Below are 14,522 nucleotides of genomic sequence, written 5' to 3'. Positions count from 1 at the left end.
ATATTTATATCTTATGGGATATATAATTACAGAGTCTGTGACAAATCTTAGAAATTCAACTGTGAGCATGTAAACACATACTATTAATGTTTTATGATGTCCCCAAACTGTTTCTTAGGCATATCTTTAATGAGAAGGATATAGTGAGATCAAAAGAAACCTTTTTTCACCCCAAATATTTTTTTTAGAACCCAAAGAAAAAGTTGTTTCCACCAACTGCCATCTCTGCAACCATCTGGAAAATCACATTTTCTGAAGCTTTCCTTCTCTTTATCATCTGTAACTAAAGCTACAAAATAGGAGGACGTCCCTGGTTTAATTAACACCCCTATATTCAAAAGTTGATCTTAGTAATGAGAGGCAATTATAGCCTTTTTTGAGGGACAGTCAGGTGGAACTAACCCAGCACCAATCTGGTAAGACACTTCCCTTTCCAGGTAATTTGCTGCTTTTTATGATGAACAGTCTACCTGGCTCAATACAACAGGTGAATCTCTTTCCTTTATCACCTGGAAAAATCCTCTTATTTTGAGTTTTGTGCTTCTTTTGTAAAGTGGTTTTTACAACCCATCCATCAATAAATACCAACTGACCTAAGAATAAACCTGTTGCTTTTTGAAGGGGATTCTTGCTGGTTTTCTTGTTTTACTTTCCTTGTCTACTCTTGCTTTACATTTTGAAGGTTGCCTTGTGTTCCTATTTCAGTTCTAGTAAAAGTACAGACTGAGATGCAGCCCCATCCTGAGAGGAAGGCAGAACTCTGGGTTCTGCACCTCAACACTGGTGTGGCAGAGCTACAGAAGGTCCAGAGAAGGACATGGAAATGATCAAGGAAATGTGACTTCTGCTGTATGAGTTAAAAAGGCTGTGGCTTCAGTTTAGACAGGAAAAAGCTGAGAGCAGAGATAAAGCTGAGTTTAGCTGAAAACATGAAGGTGGTAGATAAGGAAGATGTACAACTTCAATTCTGTAACTAAGGTGTTCTAGCTGAAACAAGGAGATATCCTTGGAATTAAAATGTACCTTTTTTACATAGCAGAACTTCTGGAATTTGTTGCCACAGGAGATTGAGGAGGTGTGCAGTGTCAACAGTTTTGAAAAAGAACTAGAGATATTCAGAGGCAGCAGGTCCATGACCTGAGTCTAAAGGTGCTGGGCAGGGCTCCCCAGTGGTCCTGCCTCAGTGGAATCTCACATCAGGCCTGTCCTCCAGCTTCAGGTCTGAAACAATGTGGGTCTGCTGAATGCCCTGTGTTTTATCTGCCAGCCCTCTATGAGTATCCTGATTTCTCAGGGGTCTGGTGTAAAGCTGGATGATTCTTTCTGGAAAACTGTTTTAAACCCTCAATATCTCCAATGCAGGCACCTACACTGGAGACAGTCACTCAAGGTGATTATCATGATTAGGATGTCTTCCTTTGGCTGTTTACAGGTAGTTGTCTGCCAGTGCTGCGGGTGTCTAAATTCTTCTGCAGTCAACAGATGTCTAGTCAGCCTAATGGGGACCTAATGAACATGATCAATGAACAGTCAGAACTGTCATTTCAACTTGCCAGACTTGGGATGGTCAGTCAAATAACTCACTACTGCCTGCTTGCATAGAATTTTTGTTTACTATAATGGGAGCTTGGACACATAGAATACATGCAGATACATAAATGTAGGTATATCAATCTTGAAAAGAGTTCTCTCATTCTCTCCCCAGATTCCTATTATAATGATTACAGAGAAATAGTTGTCTCCTGAGAATAACTCACCGACCTGTTTTAGACACCTCTGTGTACACAGCAGGAACTGTCCTTGTGAAGTACATAATTCCACTCACTGACTGTAAAGGAACTCTAGACAGTGGTACCCACATGATGAATGGACACCATGGCCAAGTGGGTCCCAGCCATCCCATTTTGGAGACTTTGGTACAGTCTCATAAAATCTCAGCTGTAAGAAAGATTTTTAAAGCAATGTAATCTGAATAGGTGTAATTCTAATAACAAAACAACTCCTGCTTATGGGCTGGTTTAGAATAAAGGCTTAACCATGATTTTACCATCTGAAAACCATGCTGTGAAATGTGGTACATCCTCTGTCCTTGCATTAGTTTAACATCCTGATGAAATTGCTTTGCAATACTAACTGCCAAAGCTGTCCAGCCATGGCACAAGCTGGTAAGTTGTTTATTCTTCCAGTAAGTAAAGATAGAATGGATTATATCCCTAAATTCCTTTGGTGTTCCAGCAGTGAGTCACTTTCATTAAGTGTCTAGGAGAAAGACTTATTCAGTATGGGAGAGTTTGAAAAGGAATTTCTTTGGCTGGTGGGTCTGTGGATGTTGTTAACTCCGTGCTCTCAGCAGACACAAAATTTGGATGCCATCACTATACTCTGGTTTTGGGACAGAGCAACAAAACTATTTCCAAAGTTTCCACTATTGCTTGTGACACTCAACAGACAAGAAGTTTCTTCAGTTAATCAATGCAATATAACCTTGTTTAGGAAACTCAGCATTGTTTGAGGTAGAATAGGTTCCCCATTCTTTCACCTTTCCCACTCCTGCATGAGCATTGTTGTTCTGTGCTTTATTTACTTCAGATACAGGGTGTGGGTGAGGAGAAATGGGAAAATGGTGTGGCTGCAGTGTTGTCCTGGTTTGGAGGACAGGTGTCTGCTAAGAAAGGCAGGAGCTTCTCTTTGAAATTGAGAATGTAAACCCCCTCCCTCCAAATTACAGTAGTTTCACGAATACAAGCCGCACGGATTATAAGCCGCACCCCCGGTGCCTCGACAATGTTGCTGTCTTTGTCAATAGATAAGCCGCACCCCGAATATTAGCCGCACTTTCGTTCGTCGCGAGAATCCGTGCGCAGCTTTCACAAATTGGCCAATTAGTAACAGGATCGCGGCATAGCGGGCTTTACTGGCTCGGGGCGGGGCCAGGCAGGCTCGGCCCGCTCATGGTTGCCGACGGGGCCGGGTGGCCCAGCTCAGCGCCACGGCTCGGCGGGGCTGGCCGGGTGGTGCTGCCGCCGCCGCCGGGCTCGCTGGCCCCCCTCTCCCGTCAGCACCGCCCCGCTGCCGCGTTCGCTCGCCCGGCTGGCAGGGCTGCCGCCGCCGGGCTCGCTGTCCGCCCCGCTGCCGCTTTCGCTCGCCCCGCGCCGCGCCTCGCGAGCGCCGCGCCCGCCCCGCGGCGCTTTCGCGGCTCGCGGCGGCGCTTTCGTGGCTCGCGGCGGCGCTTTCGCTCGCCGGGCGGCGCTTTCGCGAGCGCCGCTTTCGCTCGCCCCGCCGGCAGGGCTGCCGCCGCTGCCACCAGGCTCGCCGGCCGCCCCCTCCCGTCTGCACCGCCGCCGCGTTTCCTCGCCCTGGCCGGCACTGCAGGCCCCCGCACCGCCGGGCTCCCCCACGCTGCTGGCCCCGATTATGCTGGGCTTCCCCCGCTGCCAGGCAGCCCCACCTGTCGGCCTTCCTGCTTCTGCCATGCTCCCCTGCACTGCTAGCCCCAGTTCTCCCGGGCTCACCCGCCCTGCTGGCTCAGGCTCTGCCGCCCGCCCCCCACACTGCTGGCCCCGCCTCTGCCAGGCTTTCCCACCTCTGCCGGGGCCGGCCGGGCTCCAGCTTGGCTTGGGGCTGCCGCGGGCTCTCACTTCCGTGTTGGCAGCTTTTAGAATTTTGTTAATGTATTAGCCGCCCCGGAATATTGGCCACACTTCCGGGTTTCCACCAAAATTTTGGTCAAATTGGTGCGGGTTGTATTCGTTGAAATTACTGTATTATAATTTTGAAATCAACGGGCTCTCAGGCAAAGATATGGGAAGTAGGAATAGCAGTTCTTTCCTAGGAAATAGAAATAGATAGAAATAGATAGATAGAAATAGAAATAGAATAGAAATAGATAGAAATAAAATAGAAATAGAGTATTACAAAGAACAAGCCCAAAACACTGACAGAGTCAGAATACAGTCTGGCACCCTGTCAGGCAGGGTGTTGTCAGCAGTCCCATTCCATGGTGGCTGCATCCTCCTGCAGTGACAGATGTGATTTCAGTTGAGCAGTGCTCCTGCAGAAGGTGCAGTTTCCCTCTGAAGGTCCAGTGATGATGTGGAAAGATCCAGTTTTCCTCTGGAGTCCAGGGGAAAGAAGGCTGCTTTGGTGTTCCAAATCTCAGTTTTTATTTTGGTAGGAAAGCCTTGGCTCCTCCCTCTGGCTGGAGCATCTCCCAATGGGATGATGTAATTTTGTCAGTTGTGCAGTAGGACTCTATGGCCCATTAACAGAGGATAACTCCCTGCAGGAAGGATGGGTTGTGAAAAGATAAAGAGCACTGCCTCACCTGTTTTTTAACCAGGCCATTAGCAGATAATATTTCCTCTGGAGATAAGGATCACTGCCCAATTTGGTTTCAACAGGTGGTGACAGAATACATACTTTTGGTCACATCTTGTATTGCAGCCTAAGACAAGTGTCCCTGCAGCTTTGGATCTGTCTGCGGCGTCAGAGCGATTTGTGTGGTTTGCATGATGGGGGAGCCGTGGCCATCGCGTGCCCTGCTGACTGTCCTTGTTTCCATCCCATCCCAGGTTACGGACATGCTGCCCCAGGGACGGATGCAGGGAAGGCTTTCTGCATGTTCTACGCAGTCCTGGGGATCCCTCTGACACTCGTCATGTTCCAGAGCCTGGGCGAGCGCATGAACACCTTCGTCAAGTACCTCTTGAAACGCATCAAAAAGTGCTGCGGCATGAGGAGCACCGAGGTCTCCATGGAAAACATGGTCACTGTGGGTTTCTTCTCCTGCATGGGGACACTCTGCATTGGAGCAGCAGCCTTTTTCCCAGTACGAGGAATGGAGCTTTTTCCATGCTTACTATTACTGCTTTATAACATTGACTACGATAGGGTTTGGAGACTATGTGGCCCTGCAGACCAAAGGGGCCCTTCAAAAGAAGCCTCTCTACGTGGCTTTTAGCTTTATGTACATTCTAGTGGGGTTGACAGTCATTGGGGCATTTCTAAATCTGGTTGTTCTCAGGTTCTTGACCATGAACAGTGAGGATGAGAGGAGGGATGCCGAGGAGCGGGCGTCCCTGGCAGGGAACCGCAACAGCATGATTATCCACATCCAAGAGGACTCCCAGCATGGCCGGCCTCGGTACAAGGCCGAAGTGACAGACCTGCAGTCAGTTTGTTCCTGCATGTGTTACAGGTCCCACGAGTACACCAGCCGGGTGGTGTCCCACCAAAATTCGTTCAGCTCGAAGCTGAACCCCCAGTACTTTCACTCCATCTCTTACAAGATAGAGGAGATCTCGCCAAGCACATTAAAAAACAGCCTCTTCCCATCTCCTGTCAGCTCCATCTCACCTGGGTTGCACAGCTTTACAGATAACCACAGGCTGATGAAACGGCGAAAGTCCATTTAAAGGGATTTGTCTTATTTTGCTTTCCTTGTTTTTCCCAGTTCTTTGTTGTTTTGGGTTTTTTGTTCCTTGAGTGAGACGGAGCGAGGCCAAAGGGAGTAGAGCAAGCCAGTCCTCCTCTGAGACTCAGCTCTTGAGCATGAAGCATGGATTTTTACTGTTCCAGCAAAGTATGCCTTACATTACCCCCTTGGTGGATGTCAGAGGATTCAAGGTGACGTGAAGTGGGTACCAAATCCAAAGTTGCACACACAGCTGGGAGCCTTCATGTGCCGCTGGCACTCCTGACCCAACAAACTTTTTTCCTCACGAGCAGGTTGCAGCGTGTGTGCGTGTGCCTGTGTGAGTGCGGGGTGCGTGTGCGTGTGTGTGCGCGTGCAGTTCCACAACCAGTGCCATGTGACAAAATTAAAGCATCAGGTATTATTTTTTCTTTTGCCCTTGAAGCAAAATTGTGTTCGAGCCTGCTTTTTTTTTAGATTGCTTCCAAAAGGAACGGGGAGGGTGGGAGGGGAGCCAATTTATTTTGTTTTGGTTTGGTTTTTTTTTTTTGCCAAGACAAGCATGCGCCATAAGCAGTCAATATACCAGGTGTATCATGGTAAATTTTTTAATGCTAGATTTTAGATTGTATTAACATTTAAAAAAAAAGGCAGGAGAAGATGGATCATTTTAGCTTGCCAGTTCAAAATTAAAAAAAAAAAAAATAAAGCATGCACTTTGTAAAACTGGTATGCATAATAAAAAACACAAGAAAAACTAGCAATGGAATTAATAATCAAAAGCAAATAATCATATTAATTTAACTATATTTAATTTTATAATTTTCAACTGTTCCAACAATTTGCAAGCAGAATTTTTAGGATAAATTGGGAGAATTGTTGGAACAGGAGAGTGTATTTTGTTATTTTAATTTTTATTTATAAATTATTATTATTATTATTATTATTATTATTATTATTATTATTATTATTATTATTATTATTATTATTATATTATTATTTTGTGCAGCAATTACCTGCATGAATAGGATTTATATTTTTTGGAATGCTTGGTTAAGGTGGGTATAAATAGGAGGATGTATATTTTTTCTTATACAATAGGGACTGGGCATTCCTTATTTTAAATAAAAAAATAAAGATGATTGTCTCTAAATGCTTTTGATTTGTAAATAATGGAAAGCCTTTGTTGGTCTCAGGAAGAATTCAAGGGACAGTATCTTGTGTTTGGCTCACTGGGAACTTGTGAGATTAGATGTGATATTGCTTTTTTTGCTAGGCAAAGGCAAAATGCATTTAGCAGTAACAGGCAAAAGTAGCCTTACTCCAGTGTTTGGAGGGTAACAGCAGGAGCAGTTGTGTTGGCAAGTTGTAGTGGAGGATGTTGAGACCAGTGTCATAGAGTTGTTCCTTGGACATTGTCCATCTCTCAGTTGTTCATCTGGACCAAACAGACTTTACAGAACCTAATTAGAGGCCTAATCCAGCTCCCTTCTAAGAGAATAGGAATTTTCAGTGATTACATGGGATTTAGTGCTTTTGGAGATTTATTTTTGATTTTACAAGGGTAGGACTGGGAGTTTTATGAACCTGCACCTTTGTCTCTGATTTAATTCTATCTTTTAAATCGCTTTCTGTGTTAATTTTCCATATTTCTTTTTGGCACTAATCACCTCCTGCTGATTTTGTGCTCTCAGTGTAAAAGCAATAATCCTTTTTTTACCCTTAAGACTGGATGGTGTGTGCCCAGCTCTGAGCTCTGTGTGCTGGTGGACGTTGATACCCTCTCAAAGAGGCATCTATAAAGAGCATTAATAGGGAGAAATAAGGAGTGTCATTCCTCCTCTGCTGTCTTCTCCTTGGCTTTAAATTATTACAAAATACGCTCATGTTCTCCACATCTTTCTTTCAATAAGTAAATGACAAGCAAGTTATCCATGACTTCGACTCCGTTACGCTGCTTTCTTTGGGTGTAGAAAGTGCTGTGGCATGAAATCCTCCATTAAGATTGGTGAAGAACCAACAGGATTCTTAATGGGGATGGATGAGGATGGACTTTTTCCAGAGTAATGTGTGGGGCAGGCTGGGTGCATCAATGCTGTGCTGCCAGAACCATGTCCTGGGCAAATGCTGATGGCAGAAGGATTGAAGCAAGAATACCTAAAAAAGCAGTTTCGGGATGTGTTAAACCACCTCAGTGTTTGACACCTCAAAGCTGCTTCCCCTGACAGCCCACAGGGTTCATGGTGGCTCTCCAAATTCAATTTTTTTCATCTTTGTTTGTTATCCTAGAAGTGAAGATAAACTTATGTCACTTTTCCTGCTATGGAGATAGGAAGAAGTATGCCTGGAGTATGCACCTCTATATCATGTACAGCTGCTGGGTGTATGTGACACTGGAAAAGAAACAGGAAAATTTTGGGATTTTGCAGAACTTGAGTTGAATTCTGTGCCTGGCAAAAGAGATTTTTGGTAACGGGACTTTTAGCAAAACCTTTAAAAAGAAAAATAGCAGTTGCATCTTATAAAACATTACATAGATTTTTTTTTTCCTCTTTTCCTTTAAGAAAAAAAGAAACTATTATTTCTGCTAGCATACAAAAATCATCTTTAAATGTCCTATAAAACAGTTGAACTGGAGAGGTTGAAAACTTTACCTACTCTGATTTGTTACTAAATCTTCCCTCTGGAAGCATAAATGAAGAGTAAATTTTAATACACGGGGTATTTAACCAGGGGAGAAACTTACCTCAGCATGTCATGGGTTATCTGCCACTTAGAGTCTTGGCATTAAAACTCAATGGCTTTATAATAGCTCTGCTTTAGCTTAGTTGAAGTTTGTAGATGTAGTTGAAGAAATCTGTGTATGTTGATATGAAGGAGCCAGAGTAGATGTCTGTAGCCATACTTTAAATTTAAAACCTATAATGAGTGTGTATGTGGGAAACTGTTTTGCTTGAATGTATCTGCATTCCTTGGGATTTTCAAATACCCTTATTTATTTTATTTTATTTTATTTTATTTTCTGGATGAAGAGCCCACATTTCTGTCCAGCCTGTATTTTTGCCACACATGGGATTTTGAAGTAGCGGATGTTCATTTGCAAGGAAACTCTGCTTTGTGAGCAGCCAGACACAGGAACTCTCACGATGTGCACATCAGAACACAAGGCAAAATCTGCCCCTCTCTTTAGTTGTTTTCATGGTTCTTGACTGATGTGTGAATAATAGCTTGGGCTGTCTGGAACTGGAACAGACTGAATCATGAAAGGGAAGCTTCTGTCCAAGGTTAATCCCAGCTTTTCAGTTAAACATGAAAAATCAGTCAGTGAAAGGTGAGCTGACTTTTGTCAGTTCTGTCTCTGACTTCTTATTGCCCTACATGTTTTCTTCTCACAACACTGCTTTTCACAGAATATTTTTGCTAGTACACTATTGGGTGTATTCCACTTAAGATATTATCTCTTTCAGAACAGCTTCTCTTGCTCACTACTCGCTCTTTTGAAATTCAGCTACGAGCAGGTACTAGTGGTGCTCCTTACAACTAGACATCCTGATGTCTGCTATCACTTTGTGATGCACTCTCATTCCCCAGAGTCTCATTTCCCCTACCCTTCCCTATTATTAAGCATTAGAAATAATAATAATAAATCAAATTAGTCTATTTATGTCACACTAATGTGCTCTTCATCAAAACAACACAAATTTAGCTCCCTGCTGTCGACTTTGATTATATAACAACCCTATTATCCTATAATATTTCATATTATCATCAAAGGGAAAAATCAGTTTGATCAGTGAAGCACCAAAATAGCTTTGACTGAGCATGCTGTGATATGGAAACAAGAGGAAACTTAATAGAACAATGCAGGCACAAGTCTTTACTTGGTCCTCATTAGTGTGTAAGGAATATCCTGAGTGATCTAACAGGCACAGTTTTGTCAGAACTCTGTACATGCACCTGCTTTACAGGGATGCTTGTAGTGGGGCAGCCCTGGAAGGGGTGTTTGGATGTTCCTTCAAGAGTCCAAAATAGCTTCTTGGTTGTTAATGAATGGAGAAGATGTACAATGACCTTCAGCAATAAACTTCTGTTTGAACTCTCTGTAACTGCTCATTAGGATGAAATAGACATTATTATTAAAAAAAAAAAAAAAGAAAAAAGTAAAAGTGAAAAGAGGGAAGTGGCCAAGTTAATCTAGTGTATTGTAGATTTTCTCATTAGTTCCCTAGTGCTTTGATCAATGAAATGCCAGGGCAGTAATCAAGAATATTGTGAATCTGACCTAAGCAAGGTAATTCCTTGTTTTCTCTGATAGATTTGGAAGTTTGTGTTAAGGAAAAAATAAAGCTTGATTTGTTGTTAAAAGCTTAAAAAGGAGCAGTCAGTGGAACCAAGATGGAGCATGAAAATGTTCCAAATCTATTTGGTGTGTGCAGACCAGAGGGCAAGGGTTTGGGCAGAAGTAGCTTTCAGCTGAAGTTTATGTCCTCATTTAGCTTTATGTAATATTCTAGTTAATATTAAGATCTAATTAAGACAGTCATTTAAAATCTTTATGAGGAAGCTGGATGAGAGAGATGTGTTGGAGTGTGTCCATTACACTAATGTTATGGACTTTTTCATGCATATTTCAACAAGACACTATTACTGACTGGAATATTGCACAAATGACAATGAGAATTGCACCACTGCTACTTTCATAAACCAGAGATGTGTAATACTCACAGAACTGAAAAAGAAAATGCTGCCTTTCTGACCAGCCTGCTGCCATCTAACTTTTAGATTAAACTTTATTTTGGGAACTTCAGCAAGATAAATTGTAGAAGAAGGATTGGCTATCATAACAATTCACCAAAATTGAAACAAATGGAATAATGACATTGGACATAGAGAAATTTATTATGGATGGAAAGTGCCCTGGGACTCTTATGCCAGTTAGTCTGAGCTCAGAGGCTGAATTAAAACCATGAAAAACTCATGAAACCCCTTGCCAAAATACAATTTTCAGTTCTTTAAGATGCCTATAATGAATATGGCAAAAGAACTTTCACACCAAGAAAAGTAGTAGAAAGGCAAAAAAAAATTTGGGAAAAAAGAAATTGTTCTCAGAAGCAGGAGTAGTTCTGTTATTTCCAGCTGAAATGGCTGTGAGGTGATGCTGAAGGACTCTTGAGCTTTCATCTGTGTAGAATCAGATGGAAGACTGACTGTCCAAGGCCCCCCCAGTGTTCCACTGATAACTGGTAATGGGGAGGTTTGTGGAGTTCCTGACTCTCAGGTTTTTGCTGCTGTCTCCCTTTGAACCAAGAGTTTATTCAGCCAGCCCACCCTAAGCAGTGCAGGTCTCTGGGATATATTATGTTAATGATGCTATTTCCCCCTTCTGGTGCTCCCAAGTGCAAGAGGACATGAGCAAATTCTCTCCTTGTCTAAGGTCTGGGTAGGCAGGGCCTTCCTCTGAAGCCAGCTGATTTGAGTGCCATGCAATGAGTCCTGAATTGTTCCCTTTTCCTGGGACTGGAATGTGAACCTTTTTTTCTGTTTACTGCTAGATACTCTATCCATGCCTCCATCTACTGCTCACCATGAACAGTCTTTCCTAAACCTAAGGGAAAGCAGTAAGACCTAACACCAACAGTCAACCTGTATAATTTATGCAGCTGTATTCTGCTTTATGGAATCCAGTCAAAGCTGCCTGCTAATTTTAGGCTGGAAATACTATCCCTGGAGCCTTCAGCCATCATTTGTCTCTCCTTCTGTGAATATTGTAATTAATAAACATCCCAAAGCCCTCCTTCACCTTGCTGTCTGGCAGGGTAAGGAGTGCTGCCATGTAGTAACACCCACAACAGATTGGGGAAAAAAAAAAAAGGAGGGGTAGTGAGGGAAAGATTAATGCTGCAATTTTATTGGTAATTAATATTCACAGTTCCAAGCTGCGTTGTCTTTTAGTTCACTTTGAGAAATGCAGAGCAAACAACAGGATGATAACATTTATCATAGCTGGCAAATTCACAAGTGGAGCTGGCAAATATAATAATTGAAACTATGCTCCATAATGCATCTTCCTCATACAAGAGTTCTGATACCACCGTCCTGGCCTTGATTCATTGTTTATCTGGCCTGTGGATCAGCTTGCAGTAATTGCTGTATCCAGAGCACTACACTTGAGGCTACAAGAGAGACCCATTTCACAGACAGCCACCCTCTGGCTTTCTCCACACTCTCTCCCCCCTTTCCCACTCAGACATTAACTCATTAGTTTGCCATTTCATGGACGTATGTTCAGGCCCAAGATCACCACACTGTGTGTGGTGAAAAGCATTATGCTACCCAACTACACCCTGGGGAAGGAAATGTTCCTCTCTAATTACGACTGACAAAAGAAATCTACAGATTGATTAAAAGCAATATGTAGGGAATTAAGTAGGAAACGCAACGTGCATAACCTTGAATGGATGAGATCTGTGTCTTCCCTGGCTGGGCTGCAATGCATTAACCCAGGAGGAGAACTTTGGAGTGTGTTTGTTTGGGAGAAGGCCATCAGGAGAATGGCCAGCACAAATTATATAAGCAGGTAAAGAGCCACAGTGGCTTGGCTCATTGTCTGTGATCCTTGGTGTGGTCCATGGCATAGTTTCAGATTAAGAAAGAGGCATGGCTTTCTGGCTTTAGTTTATTTTCTAGTCATCTGCCAGCATCCTCCCATGCAGGAGTGGCAGGGGGTGTGGGAAGGATGGACCAGGGCTGGTTCATAGTGGAGTGCATTGTTGGGGTGAGACCACCTTACCAACACCTATGCCAAAGGGAAAGCAGGGGAAATTGTGTCTCCTAGAGCACCTTCCCTCTCCTATTCCATGGAAGAAATCAGCTACACCAACCCTCCTACTGCCTGCAGCAAATCCAAAAACCTGAACTGTGGTGTCCTGGTCCATCTTTGACAGAACCTCCCCAGAGTCACAGAAATATGTGGGAAATTCTAAGCTTCTCTAGCTGAGTCCAGGAGGTCACAATACAGCAAAGAAACCTCTTCATATTGACTGTATGTAGAAAGTTTCTACATGTCAAAATGTCATCAAAACTGACTTTTAGAGAAGTAACATTTATTCATTATTGCTGGCTCTCCCTGCAGAGTGGGTATGAAGCTCCCTAATCATAATTATTGTTCAGAGGATAATTAATCTGATAAAAGTATTTAATTAGATTATCTGAAGTAGACTGTGTAAGTGATTTTGGCCTCCCAGAGTCTGAAACTGCAACACTACAAAATGATTTCCAAAAGGCCCATTTGATAATCTCATTTCTAACATGGGGGTCATGCCTCAGCTGCTCTATTGACATGCATCATCTTGGCATCTTGACTGAAGCTGGAACAATCTGGGGAAGGGATTTTAGCTCAGCACCAGTGCAGTGAGGCTCTTTATTCCCACTGAATTCAGGGCTGACATCTGGCTTGCACACTGGGCAAGAACTCAGGGCTGGTTTCTCCTTAGGGTTTCTCCTTAGGGTTTCTCCTTAGAAACTAAGACATGGAACTTGAGTGGCAGTGCCTCAGACAGACCTAGAGCTGTTTCTCTCAATGCTTCCTGTGAAGCATGCACCACATTTATCTCAGCTCTCTGATTTGAAGCTCTTCTCAGAACCCCTCCTGAATGGTGAGGTGGGTGGCTTGAAGTTTCTTGTTCAGCATGCAGCAGTGGGCACATACCATTGTCCTCATTATGCCAGTCATCCAAATGGATCTGGGGGCCAGGTCACAGCAATTCATTGTGGTTGTGACCACTAAAACTTTGCCAAATTCTTCCGATTTCTCTAGCAGCTACTGTCTTCCCCAAAGGTTGCCAAGTGAGGCAGAAGACATGTATGTGAGATCCTTCTAGCAATGCAATTAGTTGGGTTTTTTATCTTCACATTTTTTCAAGTCCTTCAGCATTGAAGCTCCAGCTGTTCTATGGTGACTGATATTTCCATGTGACTTTTCTTTGAAGAATTCATTACTGCCATGTATATTTTCCAGAAAAGATCCTTTTTAGCCCATCTTCTCAATGCCCAGCTTGGAGAGACCCTTCAGTCAGAGGCAGCAGTGGGAAATTTCTCTTGATTGTTGATATTCTATTTTTTATTCTCTTGAGAAGAGCAGAATCCTGTGTTGTCACCACTGACCAACACAACCTAATGATCTTCTCATGGCAATTTCCCTCCTTTTCAGCTGTTCAGCTGCATTTACATTGTGGCAGATGCTTTCTGTATAAATTCCTAGTGCAGGAATATTATTCAGCTGAGTGGAGGACAAGTGTAATACCTGCATAACACAAAAGGAATCCCAGTGTCCAGGTCACAAGAGGTTTAAGACAGTTAATCTAGCAGTTGGGTTTATTAAGTAGTTTCTTGGGTACCAGTTTGAGCACTGCTTTTTCGGACTTTGACAAATTTGGTTAACGCACACAAAGTTAGTTTGGGTGTAAGTACTGTTGGGTTGACCTTGTCTGACAAAAAAAGCTAATATGTCCTTCAGAAAGTCCTGTCTACTGCAAATTTTTGACAACTAAGAAATAAGCAGAAATTATGAGGCAAAGGCTTTTTCTTTAGAATGCAGACCTAATTTTTCTTTCTTTTACAGAATGCATATTTCCTATAATACAACCAATAATCCATAACTTTTTTTTTTTTTTTATTTTTTTTTTTTTTTCAAGGTCAGGAGTGAACTGTGGAAGAAAAAAAAAATGCTTTATTTTTCCTCTTCCCTTGACTTGTTAAAATTTGTGTGGTTGCTTGTTGCCATTGAGGAGTATTGAGTAAAACTTTTGATCCTAGTGCCATGATGACAAAGGAAATGAATTGGAGCTGGATAGGTCAATGGGGAAAGGGAGGGGGGCATAACAGTTGTTTCCAGTAGGCCAAAAGAATGTGGATACTGTCTCTTCAAGGTGCAATTTCTTACTTCAACAAACTGTTCATCTATGAGAAACAGGGATAAAAGTGTTCAATTTGGGACCTAAGGAGTTTATACGGAAATTCTTGGATTTCTTCCAAACACACATACATGATGAAATTAAATTGTGAATCCTACTTTGGAGACTGAGCCTTCCTGCTCAGACAGAAGCGTGCG

The 14,522-nt window shown here is 42.8% G+C and overlaps 1 protein-coding gene across 1 annotated transcript in view; it reads left to right on the top strand.

Annotated features, from left to right (window-relative positions):
* The window catches only part of LOC117005738 (potassium channel subfamily K member 9-like), an 86,782-nt gene extending 80,980 nt beyond the window's left edge, over nucleotides 1–5,802 (top strand). Inside the window, 2 exon segments of the mRNA XM_033077763.1 lie at nucleotides 4,572–4,819; nucleotides 4,821–5,802. Of these exon segments, the coding sequence (XP_032933654.1) occupies nucleotides 4,572–4,819; nucleotides 4,821–5,414 (842 nt within the window). The 3' untranslated portion in view covers nucleotides 5,415–5,802.
* The last annotated feature ends 8,720 nt before the right edge of the window (nucleotides 5,803–14,522 follow it).

Source organism: Catharus ustulatus, chromosome 1 (genome assembly GCF_009819885.2).
Source record: "Catharus ustulatus isolate bCatUst1 chromosome 1, bCatUst1.pri.v2, whole genome shotgun sequence".
NCBI classification, from domain to species: Eukaryota; Metazoa; Chordata; class Aves; order Passeriformes; family Turdidae; genus Catharus; species Catharus ustulatus.
The sequence above is the reverse complement of the archived record's forward strand: the minus strand, read 5'-3'. Positions and strand labels throughout refer to the sequence as shown.